Below are 13,802 nucleotides of genomic sequence, written 5' to 3' on the forward strand. Positions count from 1 at the left end.
TGGAGTGGCTGTGTCAGGCTTGACTTGCTAATTAAAAGCCTTTTGCTCATTATACAGTGAAGAAAGGAGCATGGTGTGTTGCTGGCAGATTTATTAAGTCACACATAATATAGTTTTATGACTGTGAACATTAAACGAAGTACTTTAAAATTGTTCCACAAAGACACCCAGGGCAGTTTTCACTGAGGTGTTATGAAAGTCCTTTGAATTTTAAATTTCTGATTTGTGCTGGACTGTAGAGCAGATAGTTATGTCTTGGTGGTTGTCTTGCAAGACATTTGTTTTTATGTGTTAATTCCTTTATGCTACTATTACTGACACAGTTGCTGTCATTTGTCATGGAATAATTAAGTAGTTTATTGTGCAGTATTCTAATAGCATATGGAAAACATTATTTCTCCCTTCTTTTGCCCTGTCTCATTAAAATTTGTAGGTTATTAGCTGAAGACCCTACGGCATCTGTTGATCTAATAATGCATTATTTTTAATTATACTAATGTATCGTGTATAATTATCAGTTACATAAAATTAATAAATCTGCCTCTTCGTGGACTGATGGTTGAGTGGCCTTACATATTTTTGGCTTTTTGTTTCATTTCCGGACCCTTTGTTATAAAAAAAAATCGAAAATAGTTCTGTAAAGGGATGCTTATCCAATAGAAACAGAATGAATTGATGACAGGGAGTAGGAATGGAAAGTGATTGCAAACTGTAGTATGGTGTTACAGTAAAAGAAAAAGAGAAAGCTTTTTGCAACCTTTGATATCAGTATTGTAATGAAAAGGTACCCTTGAAGCACAGAAGAATAGGGGAAGGGTTGCACTTATTTCTTGGTTGCATGTATTTCTTCTTTGTAATTCTATGCTACAGCTAAGCTCAGGAGAAAGATGAAGGGTTTTTGTTGTAATAACAATTAGAACCAAGCTGTTCTTATGTCATGTGGTAAGTTTGGACCATATCAGACACACAGTGTGTTAAGTGTTCAGTACTGTTCAAGGACTTGGAGTTCTCCGTTTAACTTCACAGTTAACAGCAGTTTGTGAATTTCAGTACTTGCTTAACTTCCTGGTATGAGGTTTCCTGGCTTTGAGAAGGGAATTATGGATACTAACACATATTTGTGAATATATGAGAAGTCGTACATGACTCCTTCTGGACATAAGTGTTTTTTATATTCATGTACTTCCCAGAATGTGCCTGCACAGACAACAGTGACACAAACATACAGATCTGCATGAGAGACATTATGGCACCTCTCAAATGCAAAGCTGCTTTTTTCCTGCTCAAAAGATTATAGCTTTAAGTTTGGAAGTATTTTAGCACATTGTGTGGAGTAGTTCACCTGACTGATTTGCTTTTCCTTTTCATTTTGAATATGACAAAACCATAAAATTGATCTGTTGAGGTTGACCTACAACTTTGCATAATAACACCAATTTTGATTCCTTACCAGGGAATTTTATAGCAAATCTCAAAGTTGCACTGGGACATGAAGTAACAAGAATAAATTACCTTGGTGACTGGGGCATGCAGTTTGGTATGTTTTGATATTTGTTTCTCCTGTTCCCTTTTCAACTGTATAACGTGGTCGGGGTTTCCAACTTCAGTTTTTGCAGGCACATTAGATTCATACTGGGCTCATAAAGAGCAGTATTGTGTTAACATGCATGTAGTGTGTCGTTAGTCTCCTTAAGACAAAAACAAAGCAATCCAGAGTGATTCATCAACAGTATGACGTATACTACCGTGCAAGAAATACAAGAGGAAATTTGCCCAATGGTTCCTCAGTAGCTCTCAGATTACCTGTGTATTGTTTGAGGTTTATTTTTAATGCGCAGGAGAAATATTTTGAGTATGGTGGTTGTAGTTGTGGTGCTCTAGTATCTGAACAGGCTACTGCTGCTGCCTCCATACAACGTAAATACATATTACCATATCTATTGCATGTCTGTGGTGATACTACTGTCCTCCTTATTCAGATTTTGCATAGGTAATAGGAATAGTGGGAGAGTAAGTTTTGTTAACTTAGCTATGCCACACCTGTATGCATAACAATAGAACGATTGTTTGGGGAAAAAAGAAGTTATATTCTTGTATTTAGTTGTCTTTGTGTCTGTCTTTATGTATTTTTTGTTGTTTTTCCCTATGTAAACAAGTTCGTTATTCACAGAGTGTAACTAACTTGTTTAGCAACTGCATTTTGGTAGGTTGAAGCCTAGTTTGTTTATATTATTAAAGGTATCGCAAAGCTTACTCCAAAATATTCAGTTTACCATTAAAATGTAGCGAAAGAGAGGTGTATAGGTGGAGAACGTGCAAGTGAGTAGTTCTTAGAAGACTGTCAATCTTGCCTGCATGTGCATTTGCTTGCAGGCACATACACACTGCTACCTCCTCTGAAATGTCCATCAGGTAAGTGAGGACTGAGAAATCCTCTCACGCAGTCCCGCGTGGTTGATATTTACTCCCTGACTAGAGTCCATTTGTGTCTGCTTGCTAGGCCTGTAAATACTATTCACATACGGCAGTTGACCCATCCATAGGATTCACAATTTTGTTGGTTTCTGTTGTTATCCTTGCATTTTAAGTTTATCTAAATTCTCCATTTCTTTTCTAATCCCCCCACCTCAAAGCTGATTTTGACCTATTTTTAGGAAGAAAAAAGAAATACAGCCATGCCCATTTCCTCCTTCTTGAAAACTGGAACACTCATGGAAACTATAGAACTGCCACACAGCTTTTGCAGTGGGGTCCGAAAACAGCAGTTATATTAATTTTAATTGCCAAACACAAAGTGAAATGTCTGTTAAGCAGTCATTTTTGCTTTCCAGCCCTTATACTGCCCCCGTCAGTTGAGCTGGTTCAACTGCTTTTGGGGATTTCAGTTAATCAACTGTGAGTAAAACCAGGCTAAAAATTTAGCAGAAATATCCTACTTTTACTCTATTTATGTATTCACATTCAGCAGTATTGATAATGTACTTAAAAGGTATTCAGTTCTATCCATTCTTCTTCTAGAGTAAATTCCTGCATTGTAGACAGTTTGGTAAAACATTCTTGTGACTGCAAGAGCAGTAATAGAATTTATTTTCTTTTTTTTCCCCTTTGTCTAATTGTTTTCTCCCCAGCTTGTTTGTTCTGATCGTGTTTCTGGTCAAACCATAGTTTATAGCAGAGTTTCACTTTACTTAGGATTTGTTTCGTAAGAATTGAATACAGAATGAGTTTACATAAAATTAAATTTCATCGTTACATATTTCATTCATTTTTACCCCATAGACATTACTTTTATCACCAGCGCTTGTATAATGAATGTGGCAATAGCAATTAAGCAATCCAATGCAAAAGGCAAAGGGCTTCTCAGCTGACCTCATTCACCCTTTGAAGATAAATTGTACTCATAAGTCTGAATATCAAGAAATCTAACACAAAGTTTCTAGAAATAATAAAGATGACTGTGTGTTATTTACCTATATTCCTGTTGTCCAGAGCACAGCTGTTAAAAATGGTACTTCTGACAGAGCAGTCCCAACTGTAGCTTTCCAGATGGGTGCTCCCTTCTTTATTTGCGCTGGCTCAGCTCAAATATGTGACAGGCTTTATAACAAATAATATAGTCATGCTTCACAGAACTATAGCATAGGAATATTCGTATATTAGTCCTTTCCCAGAAGCGGTGCTATAATTAACAATCTGTCAGCATTTCCATTACAACTGCTATTGTTGAAGGCTCTAAAAAATAATAATTGAAAATGTATTTTGCTGAAAAATGGCAGAGAAGACCTCAAGCTTTAAGCAGTTTTGGGGCAGGTTTCTTCAGGTAACAAATTTTAGGCAGTCGTTCTGTTTGTCAGTCCATCCATCTTCCTGACACTCTGCTCCTAATAAATTCTGAACGCATTGGGCAACCTCAGCCAGATCTGACAAAAAAAATATCTCGGAGAACAAAGTTCTTCTAGTGTTGTGACAGTTGGCGGATGTGTAGGGGCAGAAATACAATGTAGTGCCTTCAGGGAGAGAAAGTTAACTTCTGAGCTCAGCCTGTCAGCTCACCAGTCAGCACACCTCAGTCAAAATCAGTCCCAACGCGTGCTACATCTTGCCAGTAATTGGGGAGTATAACAAATATTTAGGAGAAGACAGAGACGTGTGGAAGGATGTGTTTGTGTGGAATGAAAACTGGAAGTCTTGCTGGGGGTTGGGCTGTGAAACCAGCACTGAGAACTGGGGTGTGTAGGTACACTAATATCTGGGAGAGATCGTTAAGAAATAAATCAAGCTGTGATAGCCCATAGAACAAGCTATCTTTAAAGAAACACCCTTTCAATAGGATCAGACACATTCTATTTCCTAAACTCTAACTTGTTTTTCATATCTAAATCTGCTACAGCTTCTATCGCAGTCGCTGTTTTCAGGAGGGAAGTTCTTGAGATAGTGCTGTTTGTTTAGCTGCAGAGGGCTTTTCAAAGGGGTGCCCGCATTCCTCAGATGCTGTCTTTATATCAGTCCAGGTCCCTGTTAGCTCAGAAGGAAGAGATGACCTTAAAAGCAGCCTCAGATAATCTAAGAGGCTATGGGGTTAATATCGCTAGATTACGGAATGAGTTAATGGGCTCTTTTGACTTAGACAATAAGACTGGGGTTTAAATTTCTTGCCCTTTCAGATGGCTTTCAGAAAGATCTGAAGCCAAATCAGATAAAGTGAAGAAAAGCTGCACATTCTCAGCATTTAGCAAAAAGCTCCCTTCAAAGTATTGCATGAGTGGTATGTGAAATACCGCGTTGTGTCCCAGTTTCTACTGTCCTTGAAATGATAATGCTGCTGAGGGAGGAAGCCAAACAAGGGGGTTGATTATTCTGTTTGCTGGACAGTTTGCCCTGTATGGCTTTGTGTTTTCAGCTGGTTGCTGTGTAAAATATAACTTTATCTGCAAGTCTAGAAACAAATTCCATTTATGAGGAATTGAAAAGTTGACACTGTATTTCATACTCAAGTCTAGCTGTTAAAGCTTTTTTCATACAGCAGAATAAAAGGCTATGCTTTTGGTCTCTGTTTATAGCATGCACTTACTATATTGTTTAGATATGTAGGCAATTTGTCTTATTACACAGAGTGCTAAGACAGGGCTTGCTTATTAAAACAACTTAATCAGCAAAACAATACACTCTGGGCTGGGCTATTGTCTAACTCTGTATTTAATTGTTTTCAAGGTTTACTGGGTGTTGGTTTCCAACAGTTTGGCGATAAAGAAAAGCTAAAATCCAGTCCTTTACAACACCTTTTCGAGGTAAGTTCACAGAAGACCATTTGGGTACTTCAGAGGGTAATCCATTTAACTCCGTCAGTTTTGTACAGGATGATGCCTCTGCAGGGTCATGAGGGACTTGTGCAGCTCATGTTGTATTTTAATGACTTAATTGAAAGACAGGTGCCCGTGACAGCATGGACAGGTTTCATTACACTGAAAAATACATCCCCTAAGGGAGGGAATTGAATGGGTCCTCAGGTTGCATTGGGTGCTGTTACTGCCACAGCTTGACTGGTATCAGCTGTCCTAACGCAACAGCGATGACCGCTGAGCTCAACTTTGGTGACTGCAGTGGGAATGAAGTCTGATGTCTAACGCTGTTGTGTGCTGGTTACCAAAGCTGTGTTCAGTTACACTGAAAGAAGTGGCATGTGTGGTGTAAAAATGTTCTTGTTGCTCATATTTTAGAACAGTAACATTTCATTTCCATTGCTCAGTACACAATTCGCTATGGTTGGGGGAAGATTATCTTTGAGGTGTTTTGTAGCTACTGTGGAGCCTTAGCACATATACAGGTAACGAGAAGTGACCGTCACTTTTCAGAACACTTTTCCAGCCCTGCAGATTGCTCTTTCTCGCAACTGTGTGAAAGAGCCAGGACCATTAGAAGGTGCAATTTCTGTTGGCAGGCGTTAATGAAAAGCCTTCCAACAGTAGGGAAAGCTGTTTAATTGCAGGAGGGTGCTCTCTTGGTTGCCCACCATGCCTGCCTCGGCACAGTGCAAGTGTCACAGTTTGCATTTCTATGTGTCAGGGACCAACAAACTCCCTGGACTGTCCACACAGACTGTCATAATTTAACAAGTATTGTTTTTACAGAACTAATATGATTTTGGATGTTGGTTTGCTCCATCCAAATATGCATAACAACATGCAAGTTAGTATTTATTTCTTCCTTTTTACCTGTTCGTATGTTACTTCTTGTTTCAAACAATGCAATAGGTGAACAAACAAACAAACAAAAAAGGCTTTTGTGAATCTTTTGATACTTTTAAGTTATCTTTGGTTGACGATGTGTGCTGTTCAAATCCAATGGCCACAAGGATAGGTGGACGTTTACGGAATGGCTAATGTCCCTGGCCTCATCCTTTAAAAGAAAAATTTCACACGTTAATGGGGCTTTCTCGAGGTTCCTGTGTGATACTGTCCTCCTGTTACAAAGCTGAATTACACTTTACTTTCCGAGCTGAATGTGGGAACAATTGCTAATGCTGGTGTTCAGGCAGTACGTCAGGTTAACTCTTTCACATAAACCTGTTCACTGGCAAAGGAACAAAGTGTGGTTGAATGCTTGGGCACCGTACAACTGAATACATATTAGGCAGGTTGTTTATGTGGCAGAATAGCTTCTTCTGAGTTTGCCAGCCCCTCTGACATAGGAGTGTTTTGTTTACTCGTTCCCTCACCCATGAAGTCTGCTCAAGAAAATTGATAGCTTAGTAGCATGGATGTGTTTTAGAGCCTTAGGACCGATTTCCAGAGACAGAAAGTAGTAATCACGTTCTTGTGGTTATGCATTGACATATCTTATTTAATTTTTATTTACAATTTCAGTCCATTCTTAGGATTTAAAATTTGACTACTTGAATTTTGCATTAAAGCTTTAGAATACAATCTCTTGCAGCAGCATGTAGGCCTTAGGACCTTAAAAAATTATCTTTAGATTTAGTGAACAGTGTTCAGTTGAGCTATAAGATTCTAAAGCAGTAGTTGTTTGAGACTACATTACAGTTCTCAAATATTCCCTGTTTTTAACTGTTTGTTCAGCTGTATTCGTGGATTGTATCAAATACAGAGGCATGTTTTAAAGGGGTGTTTTTCTGCTGTTGTATGAAACCAGTCTTTCCTATAGTTAAAATGAACTTTAAAAATTTCCATGGCACAGTCTCTGTATAAATAAATATGTGGATGAATGTACCTTTCCAAATAGCTTTACACCTCCTATTTTGGCCAAGAGTCAGATTCAAATATGTCTTTTGCATTATTTTTGCTCTACAGCATCAGAGATGGGGAAGGGGTTAGAGTGTGTGAAGCCATTGTTCGTGGGAGGGGGAGCATTGTTCTTGGACAGGGTAGAATTTTTCCTCTACTTTAAGTTCCTTTTTTTTTTGTGGCAGAACTAAGCAAACATTAATCTTTGAGGCTTGTCAGCAATACTCTGAAAATCTTGGGACATGAAAGGAAGGGGAAAAGTTCAAGAGTTTTGCTGTGAAAGCTTTTTGTTATAGGCGGACCCATTCGAGCAAGGTATTCTTGGCAAACTCGTCTGAACATTGCAAGAGTGAAGTTTATATTATCAAGATTGCAGTGATTTGGGGATCAAAACTCTCTTACAAAGACTTGAAAGTTAATCCACATTGAACTCTTTGGGTCTAAATACACAGTGTAGCCACTGGTTAATTTAATTATTTTTACGTAATACTATAACTTTTTAAAAACTTTTCAGTGAGCTTTCAAATTATGACACATGGAGAGAAGAGAATCACTGTCTGGTGAAATATTTGGCTTTTGTATGCAAAGGAATTTGTTTATGAACAGGAGAGCCAATTTTGGTGTACCTTGGTAAGATTGGCTAAGAGTTAGTAGAGTATTTCTAGCAAACTGCTAGTGTACGTGCATTTCTAGTCAGGTGTTGACATTCGTATGCTTGACTCCAGCCACAGAGAGGCAGCAAGTGTTAGTGTGGATACAGAGTACTATAAGCATGTGGCTTTTGGATCAGAACTGGTTTTGTTATTGTTGTTGGTTTGGTTTGATTTTTTTTTCCAACTGCCATCTAATTTCTAGGCAGTGCAAAGTATCAACTTTGTGGTCCTCTGAAGAAAAGCGTCTGGTTTAAAAGTGTGTGATGGTTTCCCCTTCATGCAAATTATTTCTTCCATATTCTGCTGCTGTGGTTGTTTCAAGGTTATGAAGACACTGGTAGCAACAGCAGTAAAAAATTATGACATTAGTCTTGTTTCAAGATAAGCTAGCTGCACATTTTCCTATTGGAGTTTAGACTAGTCATTCATCCTTTAAATAGGAAATGTGTTCCTTTAACACAGCTTTAAAATTTTTGACATTAAAAACGTCACCTTTGAGTCTGTTTGTCTTGTTCTTGTAGAACTTTATTTTTATTTGAGGGGAGCATTATATTTCTTCAACAAATTCAGTGCCATTATGTTTTAGGTTTATGTGCAGATTAACAAAGCAGCAGAAGATGAAAACATAAAAAAGCTGGCTGCAGATTTCTTTAGAAAACTGGAGGAACATGATGAACAGACGTTGTCACTTTGGAAACAATTTAGAGGCTTCAGCATTGAAGAATACATCCGAATTTATAAGGTACAAATAATCCATTGCTTTTTATGTGTTGCTAATAAAATGGTCTCCTTTTACCTGTTGGTCCGTCAATATAATTGACAGCACCTTTTCATCCAAGAGACTGCGACTTAAGAATAGAGGCCGAAGTAATGTTGTGAATTCATTGCCTTTCTCGTAAACTTCACACTGTCGAGGGGAAGATGTTTCTAAATATGCCAGGTTATGCTCTGTTCTGTTTGGAAAAAGCATGGTAGTAGATTTAGCATCCAAGCAGAGAGTCACTTTAGTTGCTTGCAACCTAGACACGTTTTGTTTAATGGGGTCCATCTAATTGGACTGTTGACTAATCCTCCATTCTCAGGAGCCCTAAAGCCAGGAGTGTGGCACTGAGCAACAATGCAAACCAGCGTTAGCCAAATATTGTTCGGTTTTGCTTCACATTTGAAGTCAGCAACAACCCACTAAATTTAAGTTTCCACGTTATAAATTTTATTGGGAGATACCTCTGTTTTCACATTTCCAATCTGATGTGATAATGTGGAGTTGTGTATGTCACACATTAAATCGAGTGAAAGAAATTATAGCAGCAGGAGATTACAATAGTAATCAGTGCATAAGTACTCTGTAGGTAGAGTTGAACTAACATACAGCCATCTGTTGTGTACTGTAACCTCAAGAATGGAGCTGGTGTCCACTGTTTCATGGGAGAAGTATGCAGTATCAACCAAAAAATCAGTGCTATGAATTTGTGAAAAGGGAGTGGAAATAAACCTCCTGTCACTGAACTCAGTCTCTTGGTATTACTAGGAGATAGTCTTGCTCCAGAACCACCTGAATCCATCTGAAAACTAGCTAGTGTTTCTCTTTCCTACGTTCTTGCAATAAGATTCTGGAGTGGGCGCCTGATTTTGAAGTGCTTGGTCATTTTTTTTTTTCTAACTTCCAGTTCCGAGGAGTTTGTGATGAGTTTTATGCAACTGCCCTCTGCTAGCATGATTCTTTACTTCAAACAGCACTTTTCCATCCCCCTCCTTGTGATGTATTTACAGACATGTCTTCTTTCAGCCTTGTTTTGCAAAGTTAAAAGAGAAGTGCCTTGCCCTACCCTCAATAATCCAGATAACCTCGCAGTTCTTTACTTTCATCCCTGAAAGATATCGCTGGATTCGTGCCTAGCACCCTAAGTTAAGTCTCCTAAGTGAGGCACAGCCTTGATAATTCTAGTGGGAACCTGACCTGTTAGGGTGAATGGAGTGTTGGGCTGAGTATGCAACTGCATCGTGATAGTTACTCATCATCCATCACATGATGGTGGATACAGCTAGATCTCGCTCTCCCAATTCCTTTTCAAACCAATAAGTACATAGAGGATGGACTGATAGCTTTTCTTGTCCTCAGTTAAAAACCTTGTCCCTCGTACTATTATATTTCACCCTGTTTCGGCAGTTAGTCATCCAGGTTCTCCTATGTGTACTTTCAGCCTTCCTAGCAATGGTGATTTCTGTGTGCTCAGCAAAGTTTGTGAGCAGCTCCTGCTTTTTTTTTTTTTCCTCCTTTAAATCCTTTAAAATCGGATTGGCTTCAGGGCCAGGTAACTATAGTCCACTGGTTTCACCTCTAGCACAGCAAGTTAATTACATACCCCAGAACTTCCACACTAATCACTCTCTCCAGTTTACTCCTAATTTTTCTAACATTATATCTAACATTGTATTCAGCTCAGGGAGATTAATTCTAATGCAGAAATTGATTATATCAAAATCCAAATATATTTTCCTTTTAACAATGAAGTGATGTTTCCTGGAATAAAATCCATTTTTGCTCTCTGACCCATGGCACAGATCTGTGATCTGACGTAATTGGAAGAAATGATTGGCTGCAATCTAACAATGTTTCTCTTCTTTCATATTCTGGGAACCTTTCAGCGTCTAGGAGTCCACTTTGATGAGTATTCTGGAGAATCATTTTATCAAGAGAAATCCCAGGAAGTTCTAAGGATGTTGGAGGATAAAGGACTCCTTCAGAAAACAATGTATGACCTGGTTATTCAGTCTATTGGTGTGGTTTATTTAACATTTCAGTTAAAAGATAAGATGACCGCGGTGTGTATGTAACCTACAGGAAAGTGTTTTCTTTATATGATTTCAATAGCTGTTCTAATAGAAAACCAACAGGGCTTCTGCAATCATAGAAAAAAAATGTTTGCCTTTTTTTGTCACTAACACTGAAGCCTGGCCATGACAAATTAGGTGCAATGACAGCAGTCAGTTCCTAATAGCCTTTTCAGCTGTTGATTAGTTTGGTAGTTGCGTGTGTCAATTAACAAGGAGAGTCAGGTGAGATCCTTGCTTCTGCGTGCTGCCTGGCTGAATGGGGAGGAAAACTATATTCACAGAATGTACCAGAATATGAGGAGGTGGTTCTCTGACATCACCAGTGGTGACAACAGGATTAGAGGAATGGTCTTTGACAAGACTTCTAGGAGGCAGTCATTCAAGGAAAGATCAAGATTGTTCAGAGTGAATGGGGTCATATGGCAAGAGGCCTTCTGGTTTGTTTCTGTCTTACCTGAAGTTTACCTGTATTTTGAATCTGGATTGCATTTACTTCAGCCTTTTCTCTCAACTTACAGAAAAGGGACAGGAGTTGTGGATCTTTCAGAAAAGAAAGACCTCTCGTTGTATTCCACAGTCATGCGTAGTGATGGGACATCTCTTTATATAACAAGGCAAGTGAGTTCATCTGTGTTTATTAGGTTTTATTTTGCCAGTAAACTCTTGTGCATGAGCACATTTATAACAGATAGTACAGATTTTGAAGCTTTTTATTTTTGCAGTGGAACATATTGACTAATGAGTAATTGTAACTGGAACTAGCAATGTAACTATGATGGGACGAAAATGACTTGGGAAAAACAACTGCTTTTAAATATTTTTCATTCCCTTAACCAGTCTGTTAGTAAATCTCCCCTTTCCATAAGTCATAATACTTTCTCCAGCTACTAGCTTTGAAAACAAAGCCAAGATCTCTTCATCTCATAAACACTTGACAAACGAATGTTTTAGAAAAACCCTTGCTTAAAATGTTTATTTACAGCGTGATGCAGAAGAAAATGGCTTGTTCAACCATGTCTTCATTGACTCAGTGGACCACCAGCACTGTACCATCAATTTTATCACTGTTTTTCTCCCGTCTCATCAGTAAAATTCCTCTTGGATATTTTGATAGGGAAGTCTTAAAAGCTTATTTGGGCCAGTAATGTAAATCAGATCATCAGATGTCTAGCCCTTGGGATAAACTGTACATTTTTTTCAGGAGAAGAGTGTTAGGGGCTGCAATCAATCCTGCACATCAGGTAGCTGCTGAATTCCAGAGCCTGACAGAGACAAGGCTGCCACAGTTCCATGCCCTTGGGTCCAACCAGTAGTGAGGCTGAGCATGTGTTCCCAGTAGGCACACAAACACACACGCACACAAAAAACACATACATGGGACCAACCAAACAGACCAACACAAACAAAACCACTCTACTCAGATGCAGACAGCACTTTTGATCTCCTTTTGTGCCCTTCTCTGGGGATGAAATTCTGTTAGTGTGAAGAAATAAGCATACACATACACATATTGTACACATATATATGTATGAACATAAATGTACGTATGTGGTATGTATACTACTTATGTGTATAAAATATATGTATTATATGTACAGAGTATACATGTACAATATAGATCCCTCCAGCAGCTGAGCTCAGGCAGTCTGCCCGTTAGCTGGCTCCTGATCCCCAGGTCTCCCCACTCACTGGCACCTGGGCACGTGAGCCCCCAAGGGCCATAATGCAGCTCCAGTCGCTTGTACAGACACAGCCATGTTGGATTCCTCCAGTAACTGGGCTTAGAGATGTGGTCTATCTGTCAGCAGGCCCTAGATCCTCACTTTCTTCTGTTGCCTCCTACACAGAGGCTGCCATGTATACAGACGGGTCTCTCAGTCAACCCCCCAGCCCCACAGTCTGGTAGTTGGCGTGGACCTCTTGTTACCTCCAGTAGCCATCTCCTTTGGTACCTCAACCTAGAAGACACACACTTAACCTGGCCCTGAGGGCACTTCACCTACCTGCTGGGTAGTTCAACTTGATATCTGCTGCCAGTCACAGGTGGACATACGTGCATTTACTCCAGCCTCTTCAGTTGCTGGCACCACAGATACATGGCCCATATGACCTGTAGTCCTCAATTCCATTGACTGACGCACAGACCTGCAAACACTTGCATACGCACAGAAGAGAGAGCCCCTCACCCAGAAAAGTTAGTAATGGAGTTTAAGGAGAAGACAGGACAGATTGTACTGACCAGGTGCAAAGCATGGCCAAGCCCAGAGACCAGACTTAATTCTGTCCATAAAATAAATTCTGTTCCTCAGTAATTTTCATAGCCAGTGGTTTAAAAAAACAATTCAAGTGCATGTTGTGAACAAAGCACAGATGTCCTCTTTTTTTGCTCCAATATGGCACTCCTCTTTCCTTCATAAGAGTAGGTAATTTTCTGAAGTGGCAAATAATGAGTCTTGTTTAGTTTGAGTGAAAGTCCAAATAGTTTCTCACTATCTCTTTCAGAGATCTTGCTGCTGCCATAGACCGAATGAACAAGCATAGCTGTGATACTATGATTTATGTGGTAAGTAATTCCAGATTCATGAACGCTTTGAGCCCGACTCTCTCCAATAATCCAGGGGAATCTCTTGCTCCCAAATACAACTTAGGCACGTGGTGTTTTTGGCAGTAACATAGACTGTCCTCATTGCCCAGAAGCTATGCCTCAATCTGGCAGTGTTTCTTGGTTCTGTTTCAGTTCATGACCCACAGAATGGTTGAAAAATTATTCTCTGTTTTAAAACAGCTATTCTCAGTTTTAAAAATTCATTTTAATTTGTTTTAAAGAAACCTTTATTCAATTGACATTATATTGTCTATATAAATGTTGTAATTAATATTTAAACAAGTCAGAAAAAGCTTTTAGTGTTATAAGGGGTTGTAATATTATAAATTAATGTTCTAAAATGAATCTAGATTTATTCTAAAGTCCTGATATGTTATCTGTGATGTAAATTCATACAGTTTTGAACAGTGCCTCGATTTCATTATGTTAGAAATTATACATGAAATACTGTTTAATCAATCTGAACAA

The 13,802-nt window shown here is 38.9% G+C and overlaps 1 protein-coding gene across 8 annotated transcripts in view; it reads left to right on the forward strand.

Annotated features, from left to right (window-relative positions):
* The window catches only part of RARS2 (arginyl-tRNA synthetase 2, mitochondrial), a 55,558-nt gene that overhangs the window by 9,711 nt on the left and 32,045 nt on the right, over nt 1–13,802 (forward strand). For all 8 annotated transcript variants that reach the window (XR_010830469.1, XR_010830470.1, XM_066994553.1 and 5 more), the window contains 6 exons: nt 1,454–1,537; nt 5,212–5,288; nt 8,481–8,636; nt 10,541–10,647; nt 11,248–11,343; nt 13,232–13,292. Coding sequence is in view for 6 of the 8 variants with exons in the window: in XM_066994553.1 (XP_066850654.1) it covers nt 1,454–1,537; nt 5,212–5,288; nt 8,481–8,636; nt 10,541–10,647; nt 11,248–11,343; nt 13,232–13,292 (581 nt within the window). In the remaining 2 variants the exon portion in view is untranslated. The remainder of the gene's footprint in view (nt 1–1,453; nt 1,538–5,211; nt 5,289–8,480; nt 8,637–10,540; nt 10,648–11,247; nt 11,344–13,231; nt 13,293–13,802) is intronic.

The sequence above is a fragment of the Anser cygnoides genome, chromosome 3 (assembly GCF_040182565.1).
Source record: "Anser cygnoides isolate HZ-2024a breed goose chromosome 3, Taihu_goose_T2T_genome, whole genome shotgun sequence".
Taxonomy (NCBI): Eukaryota; Metazoa; Chordata; class Aves; order Anseriformes; family Anatidae; genus Anser; species Anser cygnoides.